Below are 20,970 nucleotides of genomic sequence, written 5' to 3' on the forward strand. Positions count from 1 at the left end.
TTAAAAAAAACAAAAAAAAAAACACACACTTTGCTGTTTCTTGTGTTAATGCTCAGATTGGTTATTATTCTAATGCTGACATGAATGTTGATCATGTGACCCTCAGATGAGATACAATCAGCTGTGATAAAAGCTGATCATCTCTGTGTTAGATCTTATTCATTCTAACAAAGGACGACACATGTTAGAAACACTTGTATAATAATTATGAGTCAATGTGTGAGCAGTAAACCACTGGACCCATGTTGAGTTTGCTCGCTGTTTTCAAATAGATCCCAAGATGTCTACTAGTTAATAATTAGTTCACTAACCAATATTCACGATGAAATATTAAATGCAGATTCAAGAAATATCTGCTTTTGTGCAATCTGGAAAACAAACTAATAAACTGCTGATGTGTAAATTATTTAATAAAGAGCAAACTTATTTAATGTAACACTGATGAGGCTTTAATATTTAAAGGTAAAACAACAAAATGTTTACAATCATACTTATAGAAGGTAAACAATTATACAAAATAAACCAACTGTAAAAACAGTTCATCAGGAAGCATCCAAAACAGATGCCCGAGCCACCTCAGCTGACTCCTTTTGACTTGAAGGAGCAGCGACTCTACTCCGAGCTCCTCCCGAGTGACTGAGCTTCTCACCCTATCACGAAGGGTGCGCCCAGCCACCCCGAGAAGGAAACTCATTTTGGCCGTCTGTATCCGTGATCTTGTCCTTTCGGTCATTACCCAAATCTCATGACCATAGGTGAGGGTAGGAACGTAGATCGATAGGTAAATTGAGAGCTTTGCCCCCCGACTCAGCTCCCTCTTCACCACAACAGTCCGATACAGCGACGCCGCAACGATCCGTCTATCGATCTCACGCTCCATCCTACCCTCGCTCGTGAACAAGACCCTGAGATACTTGAACTCCTCCACTTGAGGCAAGGACTCTCCACCGACCCAGAGAGGGGAAGCCACCTTTATCCGGTGGAGAACCATGGCCTCATATCTGGAGGTGCTGATCCTCATCCCGGCCGCTTCACACTCGGCTGCAAACCGCCCCAGTGCACGCTGAAGGTCCTGATTTGAGGAAGCCAACAGAGCAACATCATCTGCAAACAGCGGAGATGAAATCCTGAGGTTCCCAAATCGGACCCCCTCCGGTCCCTGGCTGCACCTAGAAATTCTGTCCATAAAAGTAATGAACAGAACCGGCGACAAAGGGCAGCCCTGGCGGAGACCATCATGCACTGAGAACAGGTCTGACTTACTGCCGGCAATGCGAACCAGGCTCCTGCTGCGGTCATACAGGGAACGGAGAGCCCTTAGCAAAGGGCCCCGGACCCCATACTCCCGCAGCACCCCCCACAGGGCACCACGAGGGACACAGTCGAAACGCCTTCTCCAGATGCACAAAGCACATGTGGACTGATTGGGCAAACTCCCACAAACCCTCGAGCACCCGATGAAGGGTAAAGAGCTGGTCCAGTGTGTTGCGACCGGGACGAAAACCGCATTGTTCCTCCTGAATCCGAGGTTCGACTATCGGCCGGATCCTGAGGCGCCGAACGGTTTGCCAGCCAGAATCTCTTCGAGGCCGACCGATAGTCCTCCTCCATGGCTTCTCCGAACTCCTCCCAGACCCGAGTTTTTGCCTCTGCGACTGCGCGGGCTGCAGCACGCTTGGCCTGCCGGTACCTCTCAGCTGCCTCCGGAGTCCTACCAGCCAAAAAGGCCAGGTAGGTCTCCTTCTTCAGCTTGACGGCATCCCTTACTTCCGGACGCCACCACCGGGTTCGGGGATTGCCGCCGCGACAGGCACCAGAGACTTTACGGCCACAGCTGCGAATGGCTGCATCGACGATGGAGGAGGAGAACATGGTCCACTCGGACTCCATGTCTCCCACCTCCCTCGGGATCTGGTTGAAGCTCATCTGGAGGTGGGAGTTAAAGACCCCACTGACAGAGGGATCCACCAGACGTTCCCAACAGACCCTCACCACACGTTTGTGCCTGCCAGGTCTGACCGGCTTCCTCTCCTGCCAGCGGATCCAGCTCACCACCAGGTGGTGATCAGTTGACAGCTCAGCCCCTCTCTTCACCCGAGTGTCCAAGACACGCGGCTGGAGATCAGGTGATGCAACTACAAAGTCGATCATCGACCTCTGGCCTAGAGTGTCCTGGTGCCACGTGCACTTATGGACACCCTTGTGCTCGAACATGGTGTTCGTTATGGACAAACTGTAACTAGCACAGAAGTCCAATAACAAAACACCACTCGGGTTCAGATCGAGGAGGACGTTCTTCCCAATCACCCCTGTCCAGGTCTCACTGTCACGGCCCACGTGGGCATTGAAGTCCCCCAGTAGAACAATGGAGTCCGCAGTCGGGACACCGTCTAGTACCCTTCCCAGGGACTCCAAGAAGGCCGGGTACTCTGCGCCGAAGTTGGGCCCATAGGCCGAAACAACGGTGAGAAACCTGTCCCCAACCCGAAGGCGTAGGGACGTGACCCTCTCGTTCACTGGGGTAAACTCCAACACGTGGCGGCTGAGCTGGGGGGCAAAAGGCAAGCCCACCCCAGCCCGCCGCCTCTTCTCGCGGGCAACGCCAGAGAAGTGGAGCGTCCAGCCTCTCTCCAGGAGTTGGGATCCAGAGCCCAACTATATCTAGCCGGTACCTCTCAACCTCCCGCACAAGCTCAGGCTCCTTCCCCCCCCAGCGAGGTGACGTTCCATGTCCCAACAGCCAGAAGCTGTGGATGATAAAAACACACAGAAAAACTCAAAAACAAAGACAAAATGATTTTTTTTAAAAAACATACACAAAATGACAACAAATACACAAAAACAAACTAATGAACTGCAGAAGTGTAAATTATTTAAAAAAGAACAAACTTATTTAATGTAACACAGTTGAGGCTTTAATATTTAAAGGTAAAACAAGTAACAACAAAATGTTTACAATCGTACTTATAGAAGTAAACAATTACACAAATAAATCAACTGTAAAAACAAACTGCCTAACTCTAAACTTCTACCAATATCTGTTATGTTAACTTACTGAAAGGACTAACTTACAAAACTAACTACACTTCAAACTTCAACTTTACTTAAACGAAGCTAAAAAAAAAAAAGGAAACAATGAATATGTAGTAAGAAAATATTTCCTACACACACAACTAGGCTTTACAAGGTCATGATCTTTGAGCCAATCACTGATCAGTGAGTTTTAAAAACCGATCACCGATCCCATCATATAAATTCAGGTTGTTTTTTTTTTTTCTTCGGTACGACCTCATACAGATTCACAGAAAATCAAACTGTACCATTTTTTGGGACCAAAACGCAGCCTTGTGACTCTGAGGGAGTGGAAGAGTTTTACAATTTCCAACAGGACCTGAACATCACATTTGTTGTCAGAGTGTGTGTGTGGGTGTGGCTCTTTAACTGCGAATGAATGTGCTGGTCGCTCGACCAGTGTGCGGAGTGAGGGAGTGTGAGACCAGAGCAGATGGATTAAAAGCTGTGTGCCGTTTTTAGTGATTGGCAAAATAAACGTTGCAGCTGCTGAATTAAACTGGAGTCCCATGTCATAATCAATGACTGCTGTGAAGCAACTACAGAGAGTTGGAGATGAAGCCGTGGAGCAAACCACAAAGGAACTACGTACAGGAAAACCTCAGCATTAGCATTAGGAGCAAAGACATATTTCCTGACAATGGCATCACAAAACCTGCTGTTGTCTATAGTTCGTATTCAGAGTTGCACAGCGGAGGCGGGGCTCACACAGACACGCGCTTCTATGTCCACCATCACCCTAAACCCGACAAAAGTCTCCGGTATGAAAGCAAAAGTAAACGGGAGCGAATCGCTCCACTCTTTTAACATGCTCAGGCTGAATAAACAAAACAAGCACGCGCTCACATACAAACACAACCAGACACTAAAAGCAGACGCTGTCCCCGCTTTCAGAGCCTCAGACAGTGGAAAAAGTCCCGCGCTCAGCCGCTCCGCTCCAACCGAGAGACATTTTTGCCATTTGCACATAAGTTTTCATCGTTGTGCACAAATGAAAGTGAAATAAAGCCGTGTCATGTACAGCAAACAACTATTTGGTATAAAGAGGATGATAAAACAATGCAACAACATTAGCATCGACAAAAAGTTTCATCACGACAATGAGGTCATTGATGGGATCGGCAATTTAAGACATTACAGCCGATCACATGAATTGCATGAAATGCAAAATATCGGCCGCTCCAATCGCTGTGAAGCCAACAAATAACATTTGAGTCTTTTCTTATGTGTGGACCTTCAGTTCAGACTTTTTATTATAACATTTCCATGTCAAACATCACATATAAACGGTTTCTCTCCAGTGTGGATTCTCCTGCGTGAATTAAAGTAGACGTTACCATTAAAACATTTACTACAAACATCACATTTAAATGGTTTCTAACCTGTGTGGATATTCATGTGTTTTCTTAAGGTCAGACTTTTGAATAAAACATTTACTACAAACATCACATTTAAATGGTTTATCTCCTGAGTGGATTCTCATGTGTAAATTAAGTACAGACTTACGAATAAAACATTTACTACAAACATCACATTTAAATGGTTTCTCTCCTGTGTGAAATTTCATGTGTAAATTAAAGTCAGACTTACGAATAAAACATGTACTACAAACATCACATTTAAATGGTTTCTCTCCTGTGTGGTTTCTCATGTGGGACTGAAGGTGATGCTTTTGAATAAAACATTTACTACAAACATCACATCTAAATGGTTTCTCTCCTGTGTGGATTCTCATGTGGCACTGAAGGTGATGCTTTTGAATAAAACATTTACTACAAACATAACATTTAAACGGTTTCTCTCCTGTGTGGATTCTCATGTGTTTCTTAAGGATGACCTTATCGTTATAACATTTCCTACAAACATCACATTTAAATGGTTTCTCTCCTGTGTGGATTCTTAGTGTTGAAGCTGAACTGAGTGATGCTTTCTCACCACCCACACATTCAGATCTCATTTTTACCTGAACATTCTTCTTTGAATAAATCTGTTGAAATGAATTAATCTGTGTTTTAGAAGCTTTACATCCCATTTCAGCATTTTTACTTGAGTCGGACATCTTTCTATTTTTCCTGGTGGAGTCACAGTCAGCTTCAGTTTCAGTCTCTGACAAAGGTTTCTGCCAATAGTCATCATCATCATCATCATCATCATCATCACTACTATGTTCAGTCTGAGACGAGTCTGTTTCCGTTCCATCAGGACCTTGTAGTACTAAACTGCTTGGATCTGGGTTCTGGGCTGTTTCTGGTCCTTTGCTGTTAATTCCCACACTTTGTCTTGTCATTAATTCATTTAAACTGTAGGTTGAAGGTTCCTCCTCATGTTCATTTCTGTTAGTTGTCTCCAGTGTAGCTGGGAGGCCTGAGGCTTCTCCTCTTCATCTTCACATTTAACAGGACAAGCAGCACTGTTTGTCTCCTGCTGCACACAAAGCTGCTTTCCTCCTGACCTTCACTGAACATCTCTGGTCCTCCTTTATGTGGAGACGCTCTGGGAGCAGCTGCTCCACATTCTTCCTCTCACTGAAAACACAATCAGTGACTGACGGCTGCTGGAGCTGTAATCTGTGCAGATGAACTTTGGCATGAAAGCATCCATCTTAAATGTTTCTGTTTCATCTGTATTTGGAACAGATTGGGAACAGAATAGTCTACTGGTGTTATGGTGGAGACTGTTGTCAGGAAGGATCATTTTCATTTCACCATCCACTGGAACATCTTGCACTCCATGTTCAGTCTTGATGGTTCGTAACGGAGTGAATGTGTTTACTGATGTCCCTGCTGTCCTCTGATGGGACCAATATTGATTTCGTTCAAACACAACATTTCTCTGTGGACTGCAGTGATCTTTAAAGGCTTGAAGAACATCCTCCATTGTCAGCTCATCTCCCTCACATCTAACCGTCAGTGTGTTGAACACTTCCAGTGCATCCTCACCGATGGTGTGGAGTAAAATGTCAATCTTTCCTTGTTCATCTTTCTCCCCTGAGGCCGCTATATACCGCCGAAAGCTTTGTTCCCAGCTGCACCAGTTGTCAGCAGGGTTAGCGGTGAGAGACAGTGGTGACGGTGCTTTGAACTGCTCCATTTCCTCCACTTTTTCACCTCTTTACTTTTCTATCCTGTGGCGTCTCGGCGGTGCTAGCTCCTCTGCTAGCTCGGTTAGCATTCTGCTCCAGCCTCTCTGTGTCGGTAACTCCGTCTTCTGACACCGTGTTGTGCTCTGTTACTTTTCCACTGGAGCTTTAAGGCGCTATTATAGTGTGGCCTGACTCCGTCTGTAGGATGGATATTAATAACATTCACTATTAGACTCACAGAGACATTTGTTATTGTCCCGCCGCTCTTTCTTCTTCTGCTGCTCTAATTCAGCGGTTCTTCTTCTTCTTCTTGTTTATTGCGGTTGACATCCAGCTTAATGGAGCACTACCGCCACCTTCTGCTCCGGAGTGTGTGTCAGACAGCAAGGCCTACATCCAATCACACACACTCATTCACTGGTCCTACCAGAAACCCCCTTAGAGGGGTAAAATATTAAAAAGTGAAATTAATTTTTTAATAACAATATCTTGTGCTCGTTGCTAATCTGGATGTTTTTTTTTTTCTATGTCTGAATTTATTACCAATTAAATTTTGTTATTGAAGCAGTTATTTCTATTTCATATTTCGTGAGATGTCTCACTATAGGATGCAACCTCTATCTGCATTCCTCAGAAGCATTTATTTCAATCTGCCAATCCTGATTGGCCGGTGAAGCGCGTCGGTCCGCTAGGGGGAGACCCACTTCCTATAAAAGGAAGACCTGGACAGAAGCGCACCATTCAAACACCTCTTCTCCTCTCAGCTATCTCATTTTTTTTTTCTTAACTGTCCACAGGCAAATTCTCTTTATTCCAGTCGCCGGACGCTGGCAGAACTAGCGCCTCCTTTGGTCCACAACTGGTCGAGAAGTGGGTAGAATATAGCTCTTACCTTGCTTTGATCAGTAGGTGCTGTCCTTCTTTGCTGAAAGGTAGGGAACCTCCGAGCCTCTCCCCCGGCTCCTTCCTACGCTTGTGCTCCGGCACAAGTTGGTCCCCAGTGGCTCTTTCACTTCGGTGTTAGCCCCTGCTGGACGCTCCTTGCCGCAAGGTCTTGCTCCCACTGCCCTCGGTGCCTACGGGCCTCTGCGCATGTCAGTCCTCCCTCTGGGCTCTCACAAAATTGTGTAGCTCGGCTCAAGCTCCTGGTGCTGCAGTACCCGAGCTTCAGACTACAGCGAAAGCTGCCGTCTCAAAAGGAAACAACGCTGTCTTTGACGTCTCCTTGCTAGAACTAGTGATAGCTGCCTCGTGGTAGCGCTAGCTAAGCCACCTGCTCTCCTGACTGCACCACGCAGTGATGGAGACTACGGCTCCTCTCACCGAGGGAGCGGGACGCTCTGTGGCTCGCCTTGGTCCATGTGGGGATAAAATCTCTGTTAAAGACAGGCATGAAGTCTGCCCCAGGTGCCTGGGTCTGGAACATGCCCGTATGGGTGTCAACTATCCGGGTTCGCGCCGGCACTGCACCTCGTTCAACGCTCACGGCCTCTACAGGAGGCTGGCACGCCAAAATGGCTTGTCCGAGCAAGACCCTTTCCCTCCTCCCGACGTCACTGGAGAGACCAGTGTGGTGGAGGCTCCACTGATGGACACTGCGGCTGCTCAGGGTTCCAGCTAGGATTCCCAGCTTGACCTGGCAACCCTCTTCCCGCCTCACAAGGATGTACTCGTGATTGACAGTGGAGAGCTTGATGATGACTCCTCTGACCCTCTCAGCTCGGGTGCGGACGAGCTGAACAAACCTTTCATCACCTCGTCTCGAAGCGAGCTTCCTGCCGCTTCTCAGGAGGGGATGGAGGGCTCCACGGCCATCTCCTATCCTCCCAGCATGAACATGGTGGACGTGTGTAAGCGGGCAGCAGCCCAGCTGCCCATTCCATGGCCCACCGTAGTGACCAAAACCACCTGGTCCCGCTACAAGGGGAAGAAGCTTCCCTCTACGCACACTGCACAGAGAAAAGTCCTCCCTGTTTTTCCTGAGCTGCTCGTTGAGGTGGCGTGCCCCTGGAAAGACAGCCCGTACATGGAAAGAAACCCTGTGTCAGGTGCCTCATTTTTTGACTGTGAGGCGATGGAGAGCCTCGGCCTTCTTCGCATGCTGCCGGTTGAGCCCCTTGTTGCGCTTCACCTGCTCCCTCGACAGCCCGCTGTGTCCCCTCGGGGGCCCGTGTTACCGCCCAGAGCGGACCGTCTCCAGTCGAACCTGTCCGGTAGGACATATGCTGCCGCTGCTCTCTCAGTCAGGGTGCTGAATGTCCTCTCTCTCCTCACGGCCTATCAGGCCGAACTCTGTGAGGATATTTCCCTGTCTCAGGAACTTGTGACGATAAAGGAGATATCCACGGTTGCTGATGTATGCCTCCGCACACAGCGCTGCTCTGTGCAGGCCATGGGGAAGATCATGGGTAACATGGTGATCCAGGAGCGGGCCCGCTGGCTCGATTTCGCCAAACTGACGGGGAGAAAAGTGTCATTCTAGATGCCCCCGTTGTTCCACAATGGATTTCGGCTCCACTTTGTCCTCGATGCAACGACGTTGTGAGGAGAAAAAGTGAGACGATGAGGCTCTCTGCCTCCCCAGGAAACCCCCTCACATCTCCACCGGTGCGACAAAGTGCTTTCCCTCAGGCTGCTCCCCAGGGTCCGCGGGCTAAAGCAGCGAAACCTTCCATTACCCGACTGGCTCCATCACAGCCTCGTCGAGGCCCTCCCACCTGGCTCGCAAACCCCGCAGCTGCTGCTGCGCCGGCACAACTGGCTCAGCGCACGCAGTCGAGGAGGAAGAAAAAGACTGTTTGACCACTCTCTTCTCCTCTAATGACAAAGCTATTGTTCTCTCGTTTTCTGGCTTTGTCTCCTTTGCTTCCGCCGTGCATTTTTGGGCTGTTCTTGCCCTGTCCTCCCCCCTGCCATGGCTCGGCCCTCTTCTCTTCGGAAGAGACAGACTGGTTTTGCAGGGCGTTTGGCTGTTGCCCCCACCCCTGCATGTCCACAAGCACGCACCCACACACACGTTCAAAACAGACTGATGTGTTCCCCAGATGGGCCCCAGATGGGCCCAGCGGGGGTGCTCATCTCTATGCTTTCGGTCGCAGGTTTGGCGCTGATGAAGGAAGGGGTCCGTCCACTGTCAGGCTGACCTGACGTGCCAACCTTCTGCGGAGGCTCTTGTTGGTGAAAGCAGTGTTGGCAGGATCCAGACGCCTGTTGGGCGAGTTGCAGCCCGAAGCATTTTGAGCAGACTTGGTGCATGTCGCGTTCAGAAATTCTTTCCGCATAAGCACAGGCGAGCCCCCGAGCATCCGGCTCCTCCATTGTGTGGAGACTTCTCCATCTTCTCCTTCAGTGTTGGGCTGCAACAGGAGAAGCAAACTAGTGCTAGCAAGTGGCTGTTAGCAGTTAGCTGATGGAGGCCAACAACCAGCCAGGTGACTGCGTGGGTACAGCTAGGGTGGCGTCCACGCCAAGCTGACAACTAGGGCATTGCGCTCGATGTGTCACTTGACAGCCGTGGGGGCTTTGAGTGGTGGTGAGCCAAGCCAAGACAGGGGTGTCAGCGTTCGGCCTCCGTCAGCTGTGTTGAGTGTGGGGGCCAGGAAACACAGCTTAACGTAAAACTTTACAACAAAAGATACGGAAACGGCGTCGTTCAATGGAATCCAAAGAGGGTCCACCTGTGGACAGTTAAGCCACTGTGACAAGAAGCTTCCTGAGCTAGAAAAAGTTTTTGAATGCCAATGTATCATCCGCCCACTTATAGTGGGAGATATTACCTGCGGTGGATGAACACATTTCATCAGCCAATCAGGATTGGCGTAATGAGAAAGTGCTTCTGATAGGCGCGTGGAGGTGCATGTCCCATAGTGAAACATTGAAGCAAATGTTATGAAATAAAACCACCACTTTTTTGCTGACTTTCTTCCGACTGACCCGCTCCGCCTTTCTCCCTCTCAATATACGTCCCTCAATCCTTTCTACTTCTTTCAACATAAATCCACCTCAAAGATAAATGTACACATACACTCCACATCCTAAATACCTAAAGTATTCAGATATCAACATACGTAAATAGTAACAGGCCATCTGGTAAGTGCTAACAATGCTAACCATTTCTAATGTGTGTTCTGAGTAAACACAAACAAACCGAGACATATATTTGCAAAACTCACCGGGAAATGCTATGTCTCAGCTCACGTTCACCCATGCCTGTTCTTTTTGATTGCGGTACCGGTAAAAAGGAGCAGAGCCACACTCTGAGTCCGGTTGTACAAAGAAACAGAGAGCTCCTATCAGGGGGTCCGATACCCCGTACTCCCGGAACACCCCTCACAGGAATCCCCAAGGGGCACCATCAAATGCCTTCTCCAAGTCCACAAAACACATGTGGACTGGTTGGGCAAACTCCCATGCACCCTCAAGGACCTGCTGAGGGTGTAGGGCTGGTTCACAGTTCCACGACCAGGACAAAAACCACATTGCTCCTCCTGGATCCGAGGTCCAACTATCCGGTGGACCCTCCTCTCCAGTACCCCCAAAAAGACCTTACCAGGGAGGCTGAGGAATTTGATCCCTCTTTAATTGGAACACACCCTCTAGTCCCCTTTCTTCTGTTAAGGTCAAACACTAATAATAATTATAAGTCATAAAGTGTGAGCAGTAAACCACTGGACCCATGTTGAGTTTGCTCGCTGTTTTCAAATAGATCCCAAGATGTCTACTAGTTTATAATTAATTCACTAACCAATATTCACTATGAAAAATTAAATGCAGATTTAAGAAATATCTGCTTTTGTGCAATCTGGAAAAACAAACTCATGAACTGCAGAAGTGTAAATTATTTAAAAAAGAAACTTATTTAATGTAACACAGTTGAGGCTTTAATATTTAAAGGTAAAACAAGTAACACAAAATGTTTACAATCATACTTATAAAAGGTAAACAATTACACAAAATAAATCAACTGTAAAAACAAACTGCCTAACTCTAAAACTTCTACCAATATCTGTTATGTTAACTTACTGAAAGGACTAACTTACAAAACTAACTACACTTCAAACTTCAACTTTACTTAAACGAAGCTAAAAAAAACAAAACAATGAATATGTAGTAAGAAAATATTTCCTACACACACAACTAGGCTTTACAAGGTCATGATCTTTGAGCCAATCACTGATCAGTGAGTTTTAAAAACCGATCACCGATCCCATCATATAAATTCAGATTGTTTTTTTTTAGGTACCGACCAAATTCCTTCGGTACGACCTCATACAGATTCACAGAAAATCAAACTGTACCATTTTTCGGGACCAAAACGCAGCCTTGTGACTGTGAGGGAGTGGAAGAGTTTTATTATTTCCAACAGGACCTGAACATCACATTTGCTGTCAGAGTGTGTGTGTGGGTGTGGCTCTTTAACTGCGAATTAATGTGCTGGTCGCTCGACCAGTGTGCGGAGTGAGGGAGTGTGAGACCAGAGCAGATGGATTAAAAGCTGTGTGCCGTTTTTAAGTGATTGGCAAAATAAACGTTGCAGCTGCTGAATTAAACTGGAGTCCCATGTCATAATCAATGACTGCTGTGAAGCAACTACAGAGAGTTGGAGATGAAGCCGTGGAGCAAACCACAAAGGAACTACGTACAGGAAAACCTCAGCATTAGCATTAGGAGCAAAGACATATTTCCTACAACTATTTGGTATAAACAAGATGATGAAAGAATGCAACAACATTAGCATCTACTAAAAGTTTCATCACGACAATGACGTCATTGATCGGATCGGCGATTTAAGACATTACAGCCGATCACATGAATTGCATGAAATGCAAAATATCGGCCGCTCCAATCGCTGTGAAGCCAACAAATAACATTTGAGTCTTTTCTTATGTGTGGACCTTCAGTTCAGACTTTTTATTATAACATTTCCATGTCAAACATCACATATAAACGGTTTCTCTCCAGTGTGGATTCTCATGTGTCGCTTAAGATTGGCCTTCACGTTAAAACATTTACTACAAATATCACATTTAAACAGTTTCTCTCCTGTGTGGATTCTCCAGCGTAAATTAAAGTTGACGTTAACGTTAAAACATTTACTACAGACGTCACATTTAAATGGTTTCTAACCTGTGTGGATTTTCATGTGTTTCTTAAGGTCAGACTTTTGAATGAAACATTTACTACAAACATCACATTTAAATGGTTTATCTCCTGTGTGGATTTTCATGTGTTTCTTAAGGTCAGACTTTTGAATGAAACATTTACTACAAACATCACATTTAAATGGTTTCTCTCCTGTGTGGATTTTCATGTGTTTCTTAAGGTTAGCCTTACGATTAAAACATTTACTACAAACATCACATTGAAACAGTTTCTCTCCAGTGTGGATTTTCCTGTGTAAATTAAGGTTGATGTTCCCGTTAAAACATTTCCTACAAACATCACATTTAAATGGTTTCTCTCCTGTGTGGATTCTCATGTGTTTCTTAAAGTCAGACTTACGAATTAAACATTTACTACAAACATCACATTTAAATGGTTTATCTCCTGTGTGGGATCTCATGTGTAAATTAAGGTCAGACTTATGAATAAAACATTTACTACAAACATGACATTTAAATGGTTTATCTCCTGTGTGGTTTCTCTTGTGTGTCTGAAAGTGATGCTTTTGAACAAAACATTTACTACAAACATCACATTTAAATGGTTTCTCTCCTGTGTGAAATTTCACGTGTAAATTAAGGTGAGACTTACGATTAAAACATTTACTACAAACATTACATTTAAATGGTTTCTCTCCTGTGTGGATTCTCATGTGTGACTGAAGGTGATGCTTCTGAATAAAACATTTACTACAAATATCACATTTAAATGGTTTCTCTCCTGTGTGGAATCTCCTGTGTGACTGAAGGTGATGCTTCTGAATAAAACATTTACTACAAATATCACATTTAAATGGTTTCTCTCCTGTGTGGAATCTCCTGTGTGACTGAAGGTGATGCTTCTGAATAAAACATTTACTACAAACATCACATTTAAATGGTTTATCTCCTGTGTGGGTTCTCATGTGTAAATTCAGGCCAGTCTTACAAATAAAACATTTACTACAAACATCACATTTAAATGGTTTATCTCCTGTGTGAATTCTCATGTGTTTCTTAAGGTCAAACTTCCGAATAAAACATTTCCTACAAACATCACATTTAAATGGTTTCTCTCCTGTGTGGATTCTTAGTGTTGAAGCTGAACTGAGTGATGCTTTCTCACCACCCACACATTCAGATCTCATTTTTAACTGAACCTTCTTCTTTGAACAAATCTGTTGAAATGAATTAATCTGTGTTTTAGAAGCTTTACATCCCATTTCAGCATTTTTACTTGAGTCAGACATCTTTCTATTTTTCCTGGTGGAGTCACAGTCAGCTTCAGTTTCAGTCTCTGACAAAGGTTTCTGCCAATAGTCTTCATCATCATCATCATCATCATCATCATCATCACTACTATGTTCAGTCTGAGACGAGTCTGTTTCCGTTCCATCAGGACCTTGTAGTACTAAACTGCTTGGATCTGGGTTCTGGGCTGTTTCTGGTCCTTTGCTGTTAATTCCCACACTTTGTCTTGTCATTAATTCATTTAAACTGTAGGTTGAAGGTTCCTCCTTCATGTTCATTTCTGTTAGTTGTCTCCAGTGTAGCTGGGAGGCCTGAGGCTTCTCCTCTTCATCTTCACATTTAACAGGACAAGCAGCACTGTTTGTCTCCTGCTGCACACAAAGCTGCTTTTCCTCCTGACCTTCACTGAACGTCTCTGGTTCCTCCTTTATGTGGAGACGCTCTGGGAGCAGCTGCTCCACATTCTTCCTCTCACTGAAAACACAATCAGTGACTGACGGCTGCTGGAGCTGTAATCTGTGCAGATGAACTTTGGGCATGAAAGCATCCATCTTAAATGTTTCTGTTTCATCTGTATTTGGAACAGATTGGGAACAGAATAGTCTACTGGTGTTATGGTGGAGACTGTTGTCAGGAAGGATCATTTTCATTTCACCATCCACTGGAACATCTTGCACTCCATGTTCAGTCTTGATGGTTCGTAACGGAGTGAATGTGTTTACTGATGTCCCTGCTGTCCTCTGATGGGACCAATATTGATTTCGTTCAAACACAACATTTCTCTGTGGACTGCAGTGATCTTTAAAGGCTTGAAGAACATCCTCCATTGTCAGCTCATCTCCCTCACATCTAACCGTCAGTGTGTTGAACACTTCCAGTGCATCCTCACCGATGGTGTGGAGTAAAATGTCAATCTTTCCTTGTTCATCTTTCTCCCCTGAGGCCGCTATATACCGCCGAAAGCTTTGTTCCCAGCTGCACCAGTTGTCAGCAGGGTTAGCGGTGAGAGACAGTGGTGACGGTGCTTTGAACTGCTCCATTTCCTCCACTTTTTCACCTCTTTACTTTTCTATCCTGTGGCGTCTCGGCGGTGCTAGCTCCTCTGCTAGCTCGGTTAGCATTCTGCTCCAGCCTCTCTGTGTCGGTAACTCCGTCTTCTGACACCGTGTTGTGCTCTGTTACTTTCCACTGGAGCTTTAAGGCGCTATTATAGTGTGGCCTGACTCCGTCTGTAGGATGGATATTAATAACATTCACTATTAGACTCACAGAGACATTTGTTATTGTCCCGCCGCTCTTTCTTCTTCTGCTGCTCTAATTCAGCGGTTCTTCTTCTTCTTCTTGTTTTATTGCGGTTGACATCCAGCTTAATGGAGCACTACCGCCACCTTCTGCTCCGGAGTGTGTGTCAGACAGCAAGGCCTACATCCAATCACACACACTCATTCACTGGTCCTACCAGAAACCCCCTTAGAGGGGTAAAATATTAAAAAGTGAAATTAATTTTTTTAATAACAATATCTTGTGCTCGTTGCTAATCTGGATGTTTTTTTTTTTCTATGTCTGAATTTATTACCAATTAAATTTTGTTATTGAAGCAGTTATTTCTATTTCATATTTCGTGAGATGTCTCACTATAGGATGCAACCTCTATCTGCATTCCTCAGAAGCATTTATTTCAATCTGCCAATCCTGATTGGCCGGTGAAGCGCGTCGGTCCGCTCGGGGATTTGGAGGTGCTGATCCTCATCCCGGCCGCTTCACACTCGGCTGCAAACCGCCCCAGTGCACGCTGAAGGTCCTGATTTGAGGAAGTCAACAGAACAACATCATCTGCAAACAGCGGAGATGAAATCCTGAGGTTCCCAAATCGGACCCCCTCCGGTCCATGGCTGCACCTAGAAATTCTGTCCATAAAAGTAATGAACAGAACCGGCGACAAAGGGCAGCCCTGGCGGAGACCAACATGCACTGAGAACAGGTCTGACTTACTGCCGGCAATGCGAACCAGGCTCCTGCTGTGGTCATACAGGGAACGGAGAGCCCTTAGCAAAGGACCCCGGACCCCATACTCCCGCAGCACCCCCCACAGGGCACCATGAGGGACACAGTCGAAACGCCTTCTCCAGATCCACAAAGCACATGTGGACTGATTGGGCAAACTCCCACAAACCCTCGAGCACCCGATGAAGGGTAAAGAGCTGGTCCAATGTGCTGAGACCGGGACGAAAACCGCATTGTTCCTCCTGAATCCGAGGTTCGACTATCGGCCGGATCCTGAGGTTTGCCAGAATCTCTTCGAGGCCGACCGATAGTCCTCCTCCATGGCTTCTCCGAACTCCTCCCAGACCCGAGTTTTTGCCTCTGCGACCGCGCGGGCTGCAGCACGCTTGGCCTGCCGGTACCTCTCAGCTGCCTCCCGAGTCCTATCAGCCAAAAAGGCCAGGTAGGTCTCCTTCTTCAGCTTGACGGCATCCCTTACTTCCGGGCGCCACCACCGGGTTCAGGGATTGCCGCCGCGACAGGCACCAGAGACTTTACGGCAAACACTGCGAATGGCTGCATCGACGATGGAGGAGGATTACATGGTCCACTCGGACTCCATGTCTCCTACCTCCCTCGGGATCTGGTTGAAGCTCATCTGGAGGTGGGAGTTAAAGACCCCACTGACAGAGGGATCCACCAGACGTTCCCAACAGACCCTCACCACACGTTTGTGCCTGCCAGGTCTGACCGGCTTCCTCTCCTGCCAGCGGATCCAGCTCACCACCAGGTGGTGATCAGTTGACAGCTCAGCCCCTCTCTTCACCCGAGTGTCCAAGACACGCGGCTGGAAATCAGGTGATGCAACTACAAAGTCGATCATCGACCTCTGGCCTAGAGTGTCCTGGTGCCACGTGCACTTATGGACACCCTTGTGCTCGAACATGGTGTTCGTTATGGACAAACTGTAACTAGCACAGAAGTCCAATAACAAAACACCACTCGGGTTCAGATCGAGGAGGCCGTTCTTCCCAATCACCCCTGTCCAGGTCTCACTGTCACGGCCCACGTGGGCATTGAAGTCCCCCAGTAGAACAATGGAGTCCCCAGTCGGGACACTGTCTAGTACCCTTCCCAGGGACTCCAAGAAGGCCGGGTACTCTGCGCCGATGTTGGGCCCGTAGGCCGAAACAACGGTGAGAGACCTGTCCCCAACCCGAAGGCGTAGGGTTGCGACCCTCTCGTTCACTGGGGTAAACTCCAACATGTGTCGGCTGAGCTGAGGGGCAATAAGGAAGCCCACCCCAGCCCGCCGCCTCTTCCCAGCGGGCAACGCCAGAGAAGTGGAGCGTCCAGCCTCTCTCCAGGAGTTGGGATCCAGAGCCCAACTATATCTAGCCGGTACCTCTCAACCTCCCGCACAAGCTCAGGCTCCTTCCCCCCCAGTGAGGTGACGTTCCATGTCCCAACAGCCAGAAGCTGTGGACAATAAAAACACACAGAAAAACTCAAAAACAAAGACAAAATGATTAAAAAAAATAAATAAAAATACACAAAATGACAACAAATACACAAAAACAAACGGGCTCCATAAAAACATACAATTACAATAAAAACACACAATATGACTAACAAAAAAGACACACAAAATGCCTACGAAATTACATGAAAATACACAAAAGTACTCCAAAACACACAAAAAAGCACACACTCTGCTGTTTCTTGTGTTAATGCTCAGATTGGTCATTATTCTAATGCTGACATGAATGTTGATCATGTGACCCTCAGATGAGATACAAGTTTTGTGGCAGCGCTGTGATAAAAGCTGGTCATCTCTGTGTTAGAGCTTATTCATTCTTACTGGTTAAAGTTAAAGGCACTTTTTATCTGCTGCGTATGATTGAGAGGGAGATTTTTGGTAATGTTGTTGTTGATGATTTTAAATGTTTTGTCGCCGACTTTATTGTTCGTATTGATTTTAAGCTGTTGTCTGTTGCACTTTTTGAACATGTAAAGCACATTGAGTTGCCTTGTGTATGAAATGCATTCTACAAATACATTTGACGTGCTTTTCTGAGGAAGACATTTTCCCACAGATTGGTGAGGTCAAACACTAATAATAAATATAAGTCATAATGTGTGAGCAGTAAACCACTGGACCCATGTTGAGTTTGCTCGCTGTTTTCAAATAGATCCCAAGATGTCTACTAGTTTATAATTAGTTCACTAACCAATATTCACTATGAAAAATTAAATGCAGATTCAAGAAATATCTGCTTTTGTGCAATCCGGAAAAACAAACTCATGAACTGCTGAAGTGTAAATTATTTAAAAAAGAGCAAACTTATTAATGTAACACAGATGAGGCTTTAATATTTAAAGGTAAAACAAGTAACACAAAATGTTTACAATCATACTTATAAAAGATAAACAATTACACAAAATAAATCAACTGTAAAAACAAACTGCCTAAATCTAAAACTTCTACCAATATCTGTTGTTAACTTACTGAAAGGACTAACTTACAAAACTAACTACACTTCAAACTTCAACTTTACTTAAACGAAGCTAAAAAAAAAAAAAAAAAAAAAAAGAAAACAATGAATATGTAGTAAGAAAATATTTCCTACACACACAACTAGGCTTTACAAGATCATGATCTTTGAGCCAATCACTGATCAGTGAGTTTTAAAAACCGATCACCGATCCCATCATATAAATTCAGGTTGTTTTTTTTTTCTTCGGTACGACCTCATACAGATTCACAGAAAATCAAACTGTACCATTTTTCGGGACCAAAACGCAGCCTTGTGACTGTGAGGGAGTGGAAGAGTTTTACAATTTCCAACAGGACCTGAACATCACATTTGTTGTCAGAGTGTGTGTGTGGGTGTGGCTCTTTAACTGCGAATTAATGTGCTGGTCGCTCGACCAGTGTGCGGAGTGAGGGAGTGTGAGACCAGAGCAGATGGATTAAAAGCTGTGTGCCGTTTTTAAGTGATTGGCAAAATAAACGTTGCAGCTGCTGAATTAAACTGGAGTCCCGTGTCATAATCAATGACTGCTGTGAAGCAACTACAGAGAGTTGGAGATGAAGCTGTGGAGGCAAACCACACTAGAACTACATACAAGAAAACCTCAGCATTAGCATTAGGAGCAAAGACATATTTCCTGACAATGGCATCACAAAACCTGCTGTTGTCTATAGTTCGTATTCAGAGTTGTACAGCGGAGGCGGGGCTCACACACACACGCGCTTCTATGTCCACCATCACCCTAAACCAGTCAAAAGTCTCCGGTATGAAAGCAAAAGTAAACGGGAGCGAATCGCTCCACTCTTTTAACATGCTCAGGCTGAATAAACAAAACAAGCACGCGCTCACATACAAACACAACCAGACACTAAAAGCAGACGCTGTCCCCGCTTTCAGAGACTCAGACAGTGGAAAAAGTCCCGCGCTCAGCCGCTCCGCTCCAACCGAGAGACATTTTTGCCATTTGCACATACTGTAGGTTTTCATCGTTGTGCACAACTGAAAGTGAAATAAAGCCATGTCATGTACAGCAAACAACTATTTGGTATATAGAGGATGATAAAACAATGCAACAAGATTAGCATCGACAAAAACTTTCATCACGACAATGACGTCATTGATCGGATCGGCAATTTAAGACATTACAGCCGATCACATGAATTGCAAAATATCGGCCGCTCCAATCGCTGTGAAGCCTACAAATAACATTTGAGTCTTTTCTTATAACATTTCCATGTCAAAAATCACATTTAAATGGTTTCTTTCATGTGTGGAATCTCATGTGTCGCTTAAGATTGGCCTTTTGATTATAACATTTACTACAAACATTACATTTAAATGGTTTCTCTCCTGTGTGGATTCTCATGTGTGACTGCAAGTGAGATTTTGAAATAAAACATTTTCTACAAACATCACATTTAAATGGTTTCTCTCCTGTGTGGATTCTCATGTGTCGCTTAAGGTTAACGTTTCCATTAAAACATTTACTACAAATACCACATTTAAATGGTTTCTCTCCTGTGTGGATTCTCATATGTAAATTAAGGTCAGACTTCCGAAAAAAACATTTACTACAAACGTCACATTTAAATGGTTTCTCTCCAGTGTGGGATCTCATGTGTCGCTTCAGGATGACCTTCACGTTAAAACATTTACAGCAAACATCACATTTAAATGGTTTCTCTCCTGTGTGGATTCTCATGTGTTTCTTAAGGTCAAACTTTTGAATAAAACATTTACAACAAACATCACATTTAAATGGTTTCTCTCCTGTGTGGATTCTCATGTGTCGCTTAAGGTTAACGTTTCCATTAAAACATTTACTACAAATATCACATTTAAATGGTTTCTCTCCTGTGTGGATTCTCATGTGTCGCTTAAGGTTAACGTTTCCATTAAAACATTTACTACAAATATCACATTTAAATGGTTTCTCTCCTGTGTGGATTCTTTTGTGCGATTGAAGGTGATGCTTTCGAATAAAACATTTACTACAAACATCACATCTAAATGGTTTCTCTCCTGTGTGGAATCTCATGTGTAAATTCAAGTCAGCCTTACGAATAAAACATTTACTACAAACATCACATTTAAATGGTTTCTCTCCTGTGTGAATTCTCCTGTGTCGCTTAAGGTTAAAGTTCCCGTTAAAACATTTCCTACAAACATCACATTTAAATGGTTTATCTCCTGTGTGGATTCTTAGTGTTGAAGCTGAACTGAGTGATGCTTTCTCACCACCCACACATTCAGATCTCATTTTTACCTGAACATTCTTCTTTGAATAAATCTGTTGAAATGAATTAATCTGTGTTTTAGAAGCTTTACATCCCATTTCAGCATTTTTACTTGAGTCGGACATCTTTCTATTTTTCCTGGTGGAGTCACAGTCAGCTTCAGTTTCAGTCTCTGACAAAGGTTTCTGCCAATAGTCTTCATCATCATCATCACTACTATGTTCAGTCTGAGACGAGTCTGTTTCCGTTCCATCAGGACCTTGTAGTACTAAACTGCTTGGATCTGGGTTCTGGGCTGTTTCTGGTCCTTTGCTGTTAATTCCCACACTTTGTCTTGTCAATAATTCATTTAAACTGTAGGTTGAAGGTTCCTCCTTCATGTTCATTTCTGTTAGTTGTCTCCAGTGTAGCTGGGAGGCCTGAGGCTTCTCCTCTTCATCTTCACATTTAACAGGACAAGCAGCACTGTTTGTCTCCTGCTGCACACAAAGCAGCTTTTCCTCCTGACCTTCACTGAACATCTCTGGTTCCTCCTTTATGTGGAGATGCTCTGGGAGCAGCTGCTCCACATTCTTCCTCTCACTGAAAACACAATCAGTGACTGACGGCTGCTGGAGCTGTAATCTGTGCAGATGAACTTTGGGCATGAAAGCATCCATCTTAAATGTTTC

At 45.0% G+C, this 20,970-nt stretch overlaps 3 protein-coding genes and 1 pseudogene across 3 annotated transcripts; 1 reads left to right on the forward strand and 3 right to left on the reverse strand.

Annotated features, from left to right (window-relative positions):
- The first annotated feature begins 1,457 nt into the window (after window positions 1-1,457).
- LOC114472959 (uncharacterized) lies at window positions 1,458-2,665 on the forward strand. Its single transcript, XM_028462277.1, has 3 exons — window positions 1,458-1,464; window positions 1,529-2,012; window positions 2,491-2,665. The coding sequence occupies exons 1-3, from the start codon at window positions 1,458-1,460 to the stop codon at window positions 2,663-2,665; spliced, it is 666 nt and encodes a 221-aa protein (XP_028318078.1).
- Window positions 2,666-3,403: 738 nt separating this feature from the next.
- On the reverse strand, window positions 3,404-5,384 carry LOC114472890 (zinc finger protein 525-like). Its single transcript, XM_028462181.1, has one exon. The coding sequence runs from the start codon at window positions 5,357-5,359 to the stop codon at window positions 4,439-4,441; it is 921 nt and encodes a 306-aa protein (XP_028317982.1). The 5' UTR covers window positions 5,360-5,384; the 3' UTR covers window positions 3,404-4,438.
- A 6,510-nt stretch (window positions 5,385-11,894) lies between these two features.
- LOC114472878 (gastrula zinc finger protein XlCGF26.1-like) lies at window positions 11,895-13,899 on the reverse strand (annotated as a pseudogene).
- Window positions 13,900-18,273: 4,374 nt separating this feature from the next.
- Window positions 18,274-20,765, reverse strand: LOC114472885 (zinc finger protein 501-like). Its single transcript, XM_028462177.1, has 2 exons — window positions 19,599-20,765; window positions 18,274-19,514 (listed from the first exon to the last, which is right to left on the reverse strand). Exons 1-2 carry the CDS (start codon window positions 20,683-20,685, stop codon window positions 19,327-19,329), a joined length of 1,275 nt encoding a protein of 424 aa, XP_028317978.1. The 5' UTR covers window positions 20,686-20,765; the 3' UTR covers window positions 18,274-19,326.
- Window positions 20,766-20,970: the final 205 nt, after the last annotated feature.

Source organism: Gouania willdenowi, chromosome 12, assembly GCF_900634775.1.
Source record: "Gouania willdenowi chromosome 12, fGouWil2.1, whole genome shotgun sequence".
Classification (NCBI taxonomy): Eukaryota; Metazoa; Chordata; class Actinopteri; order Blenniiformes; family Gobiesocidae; genus Gouania; species Gouania willdenowi.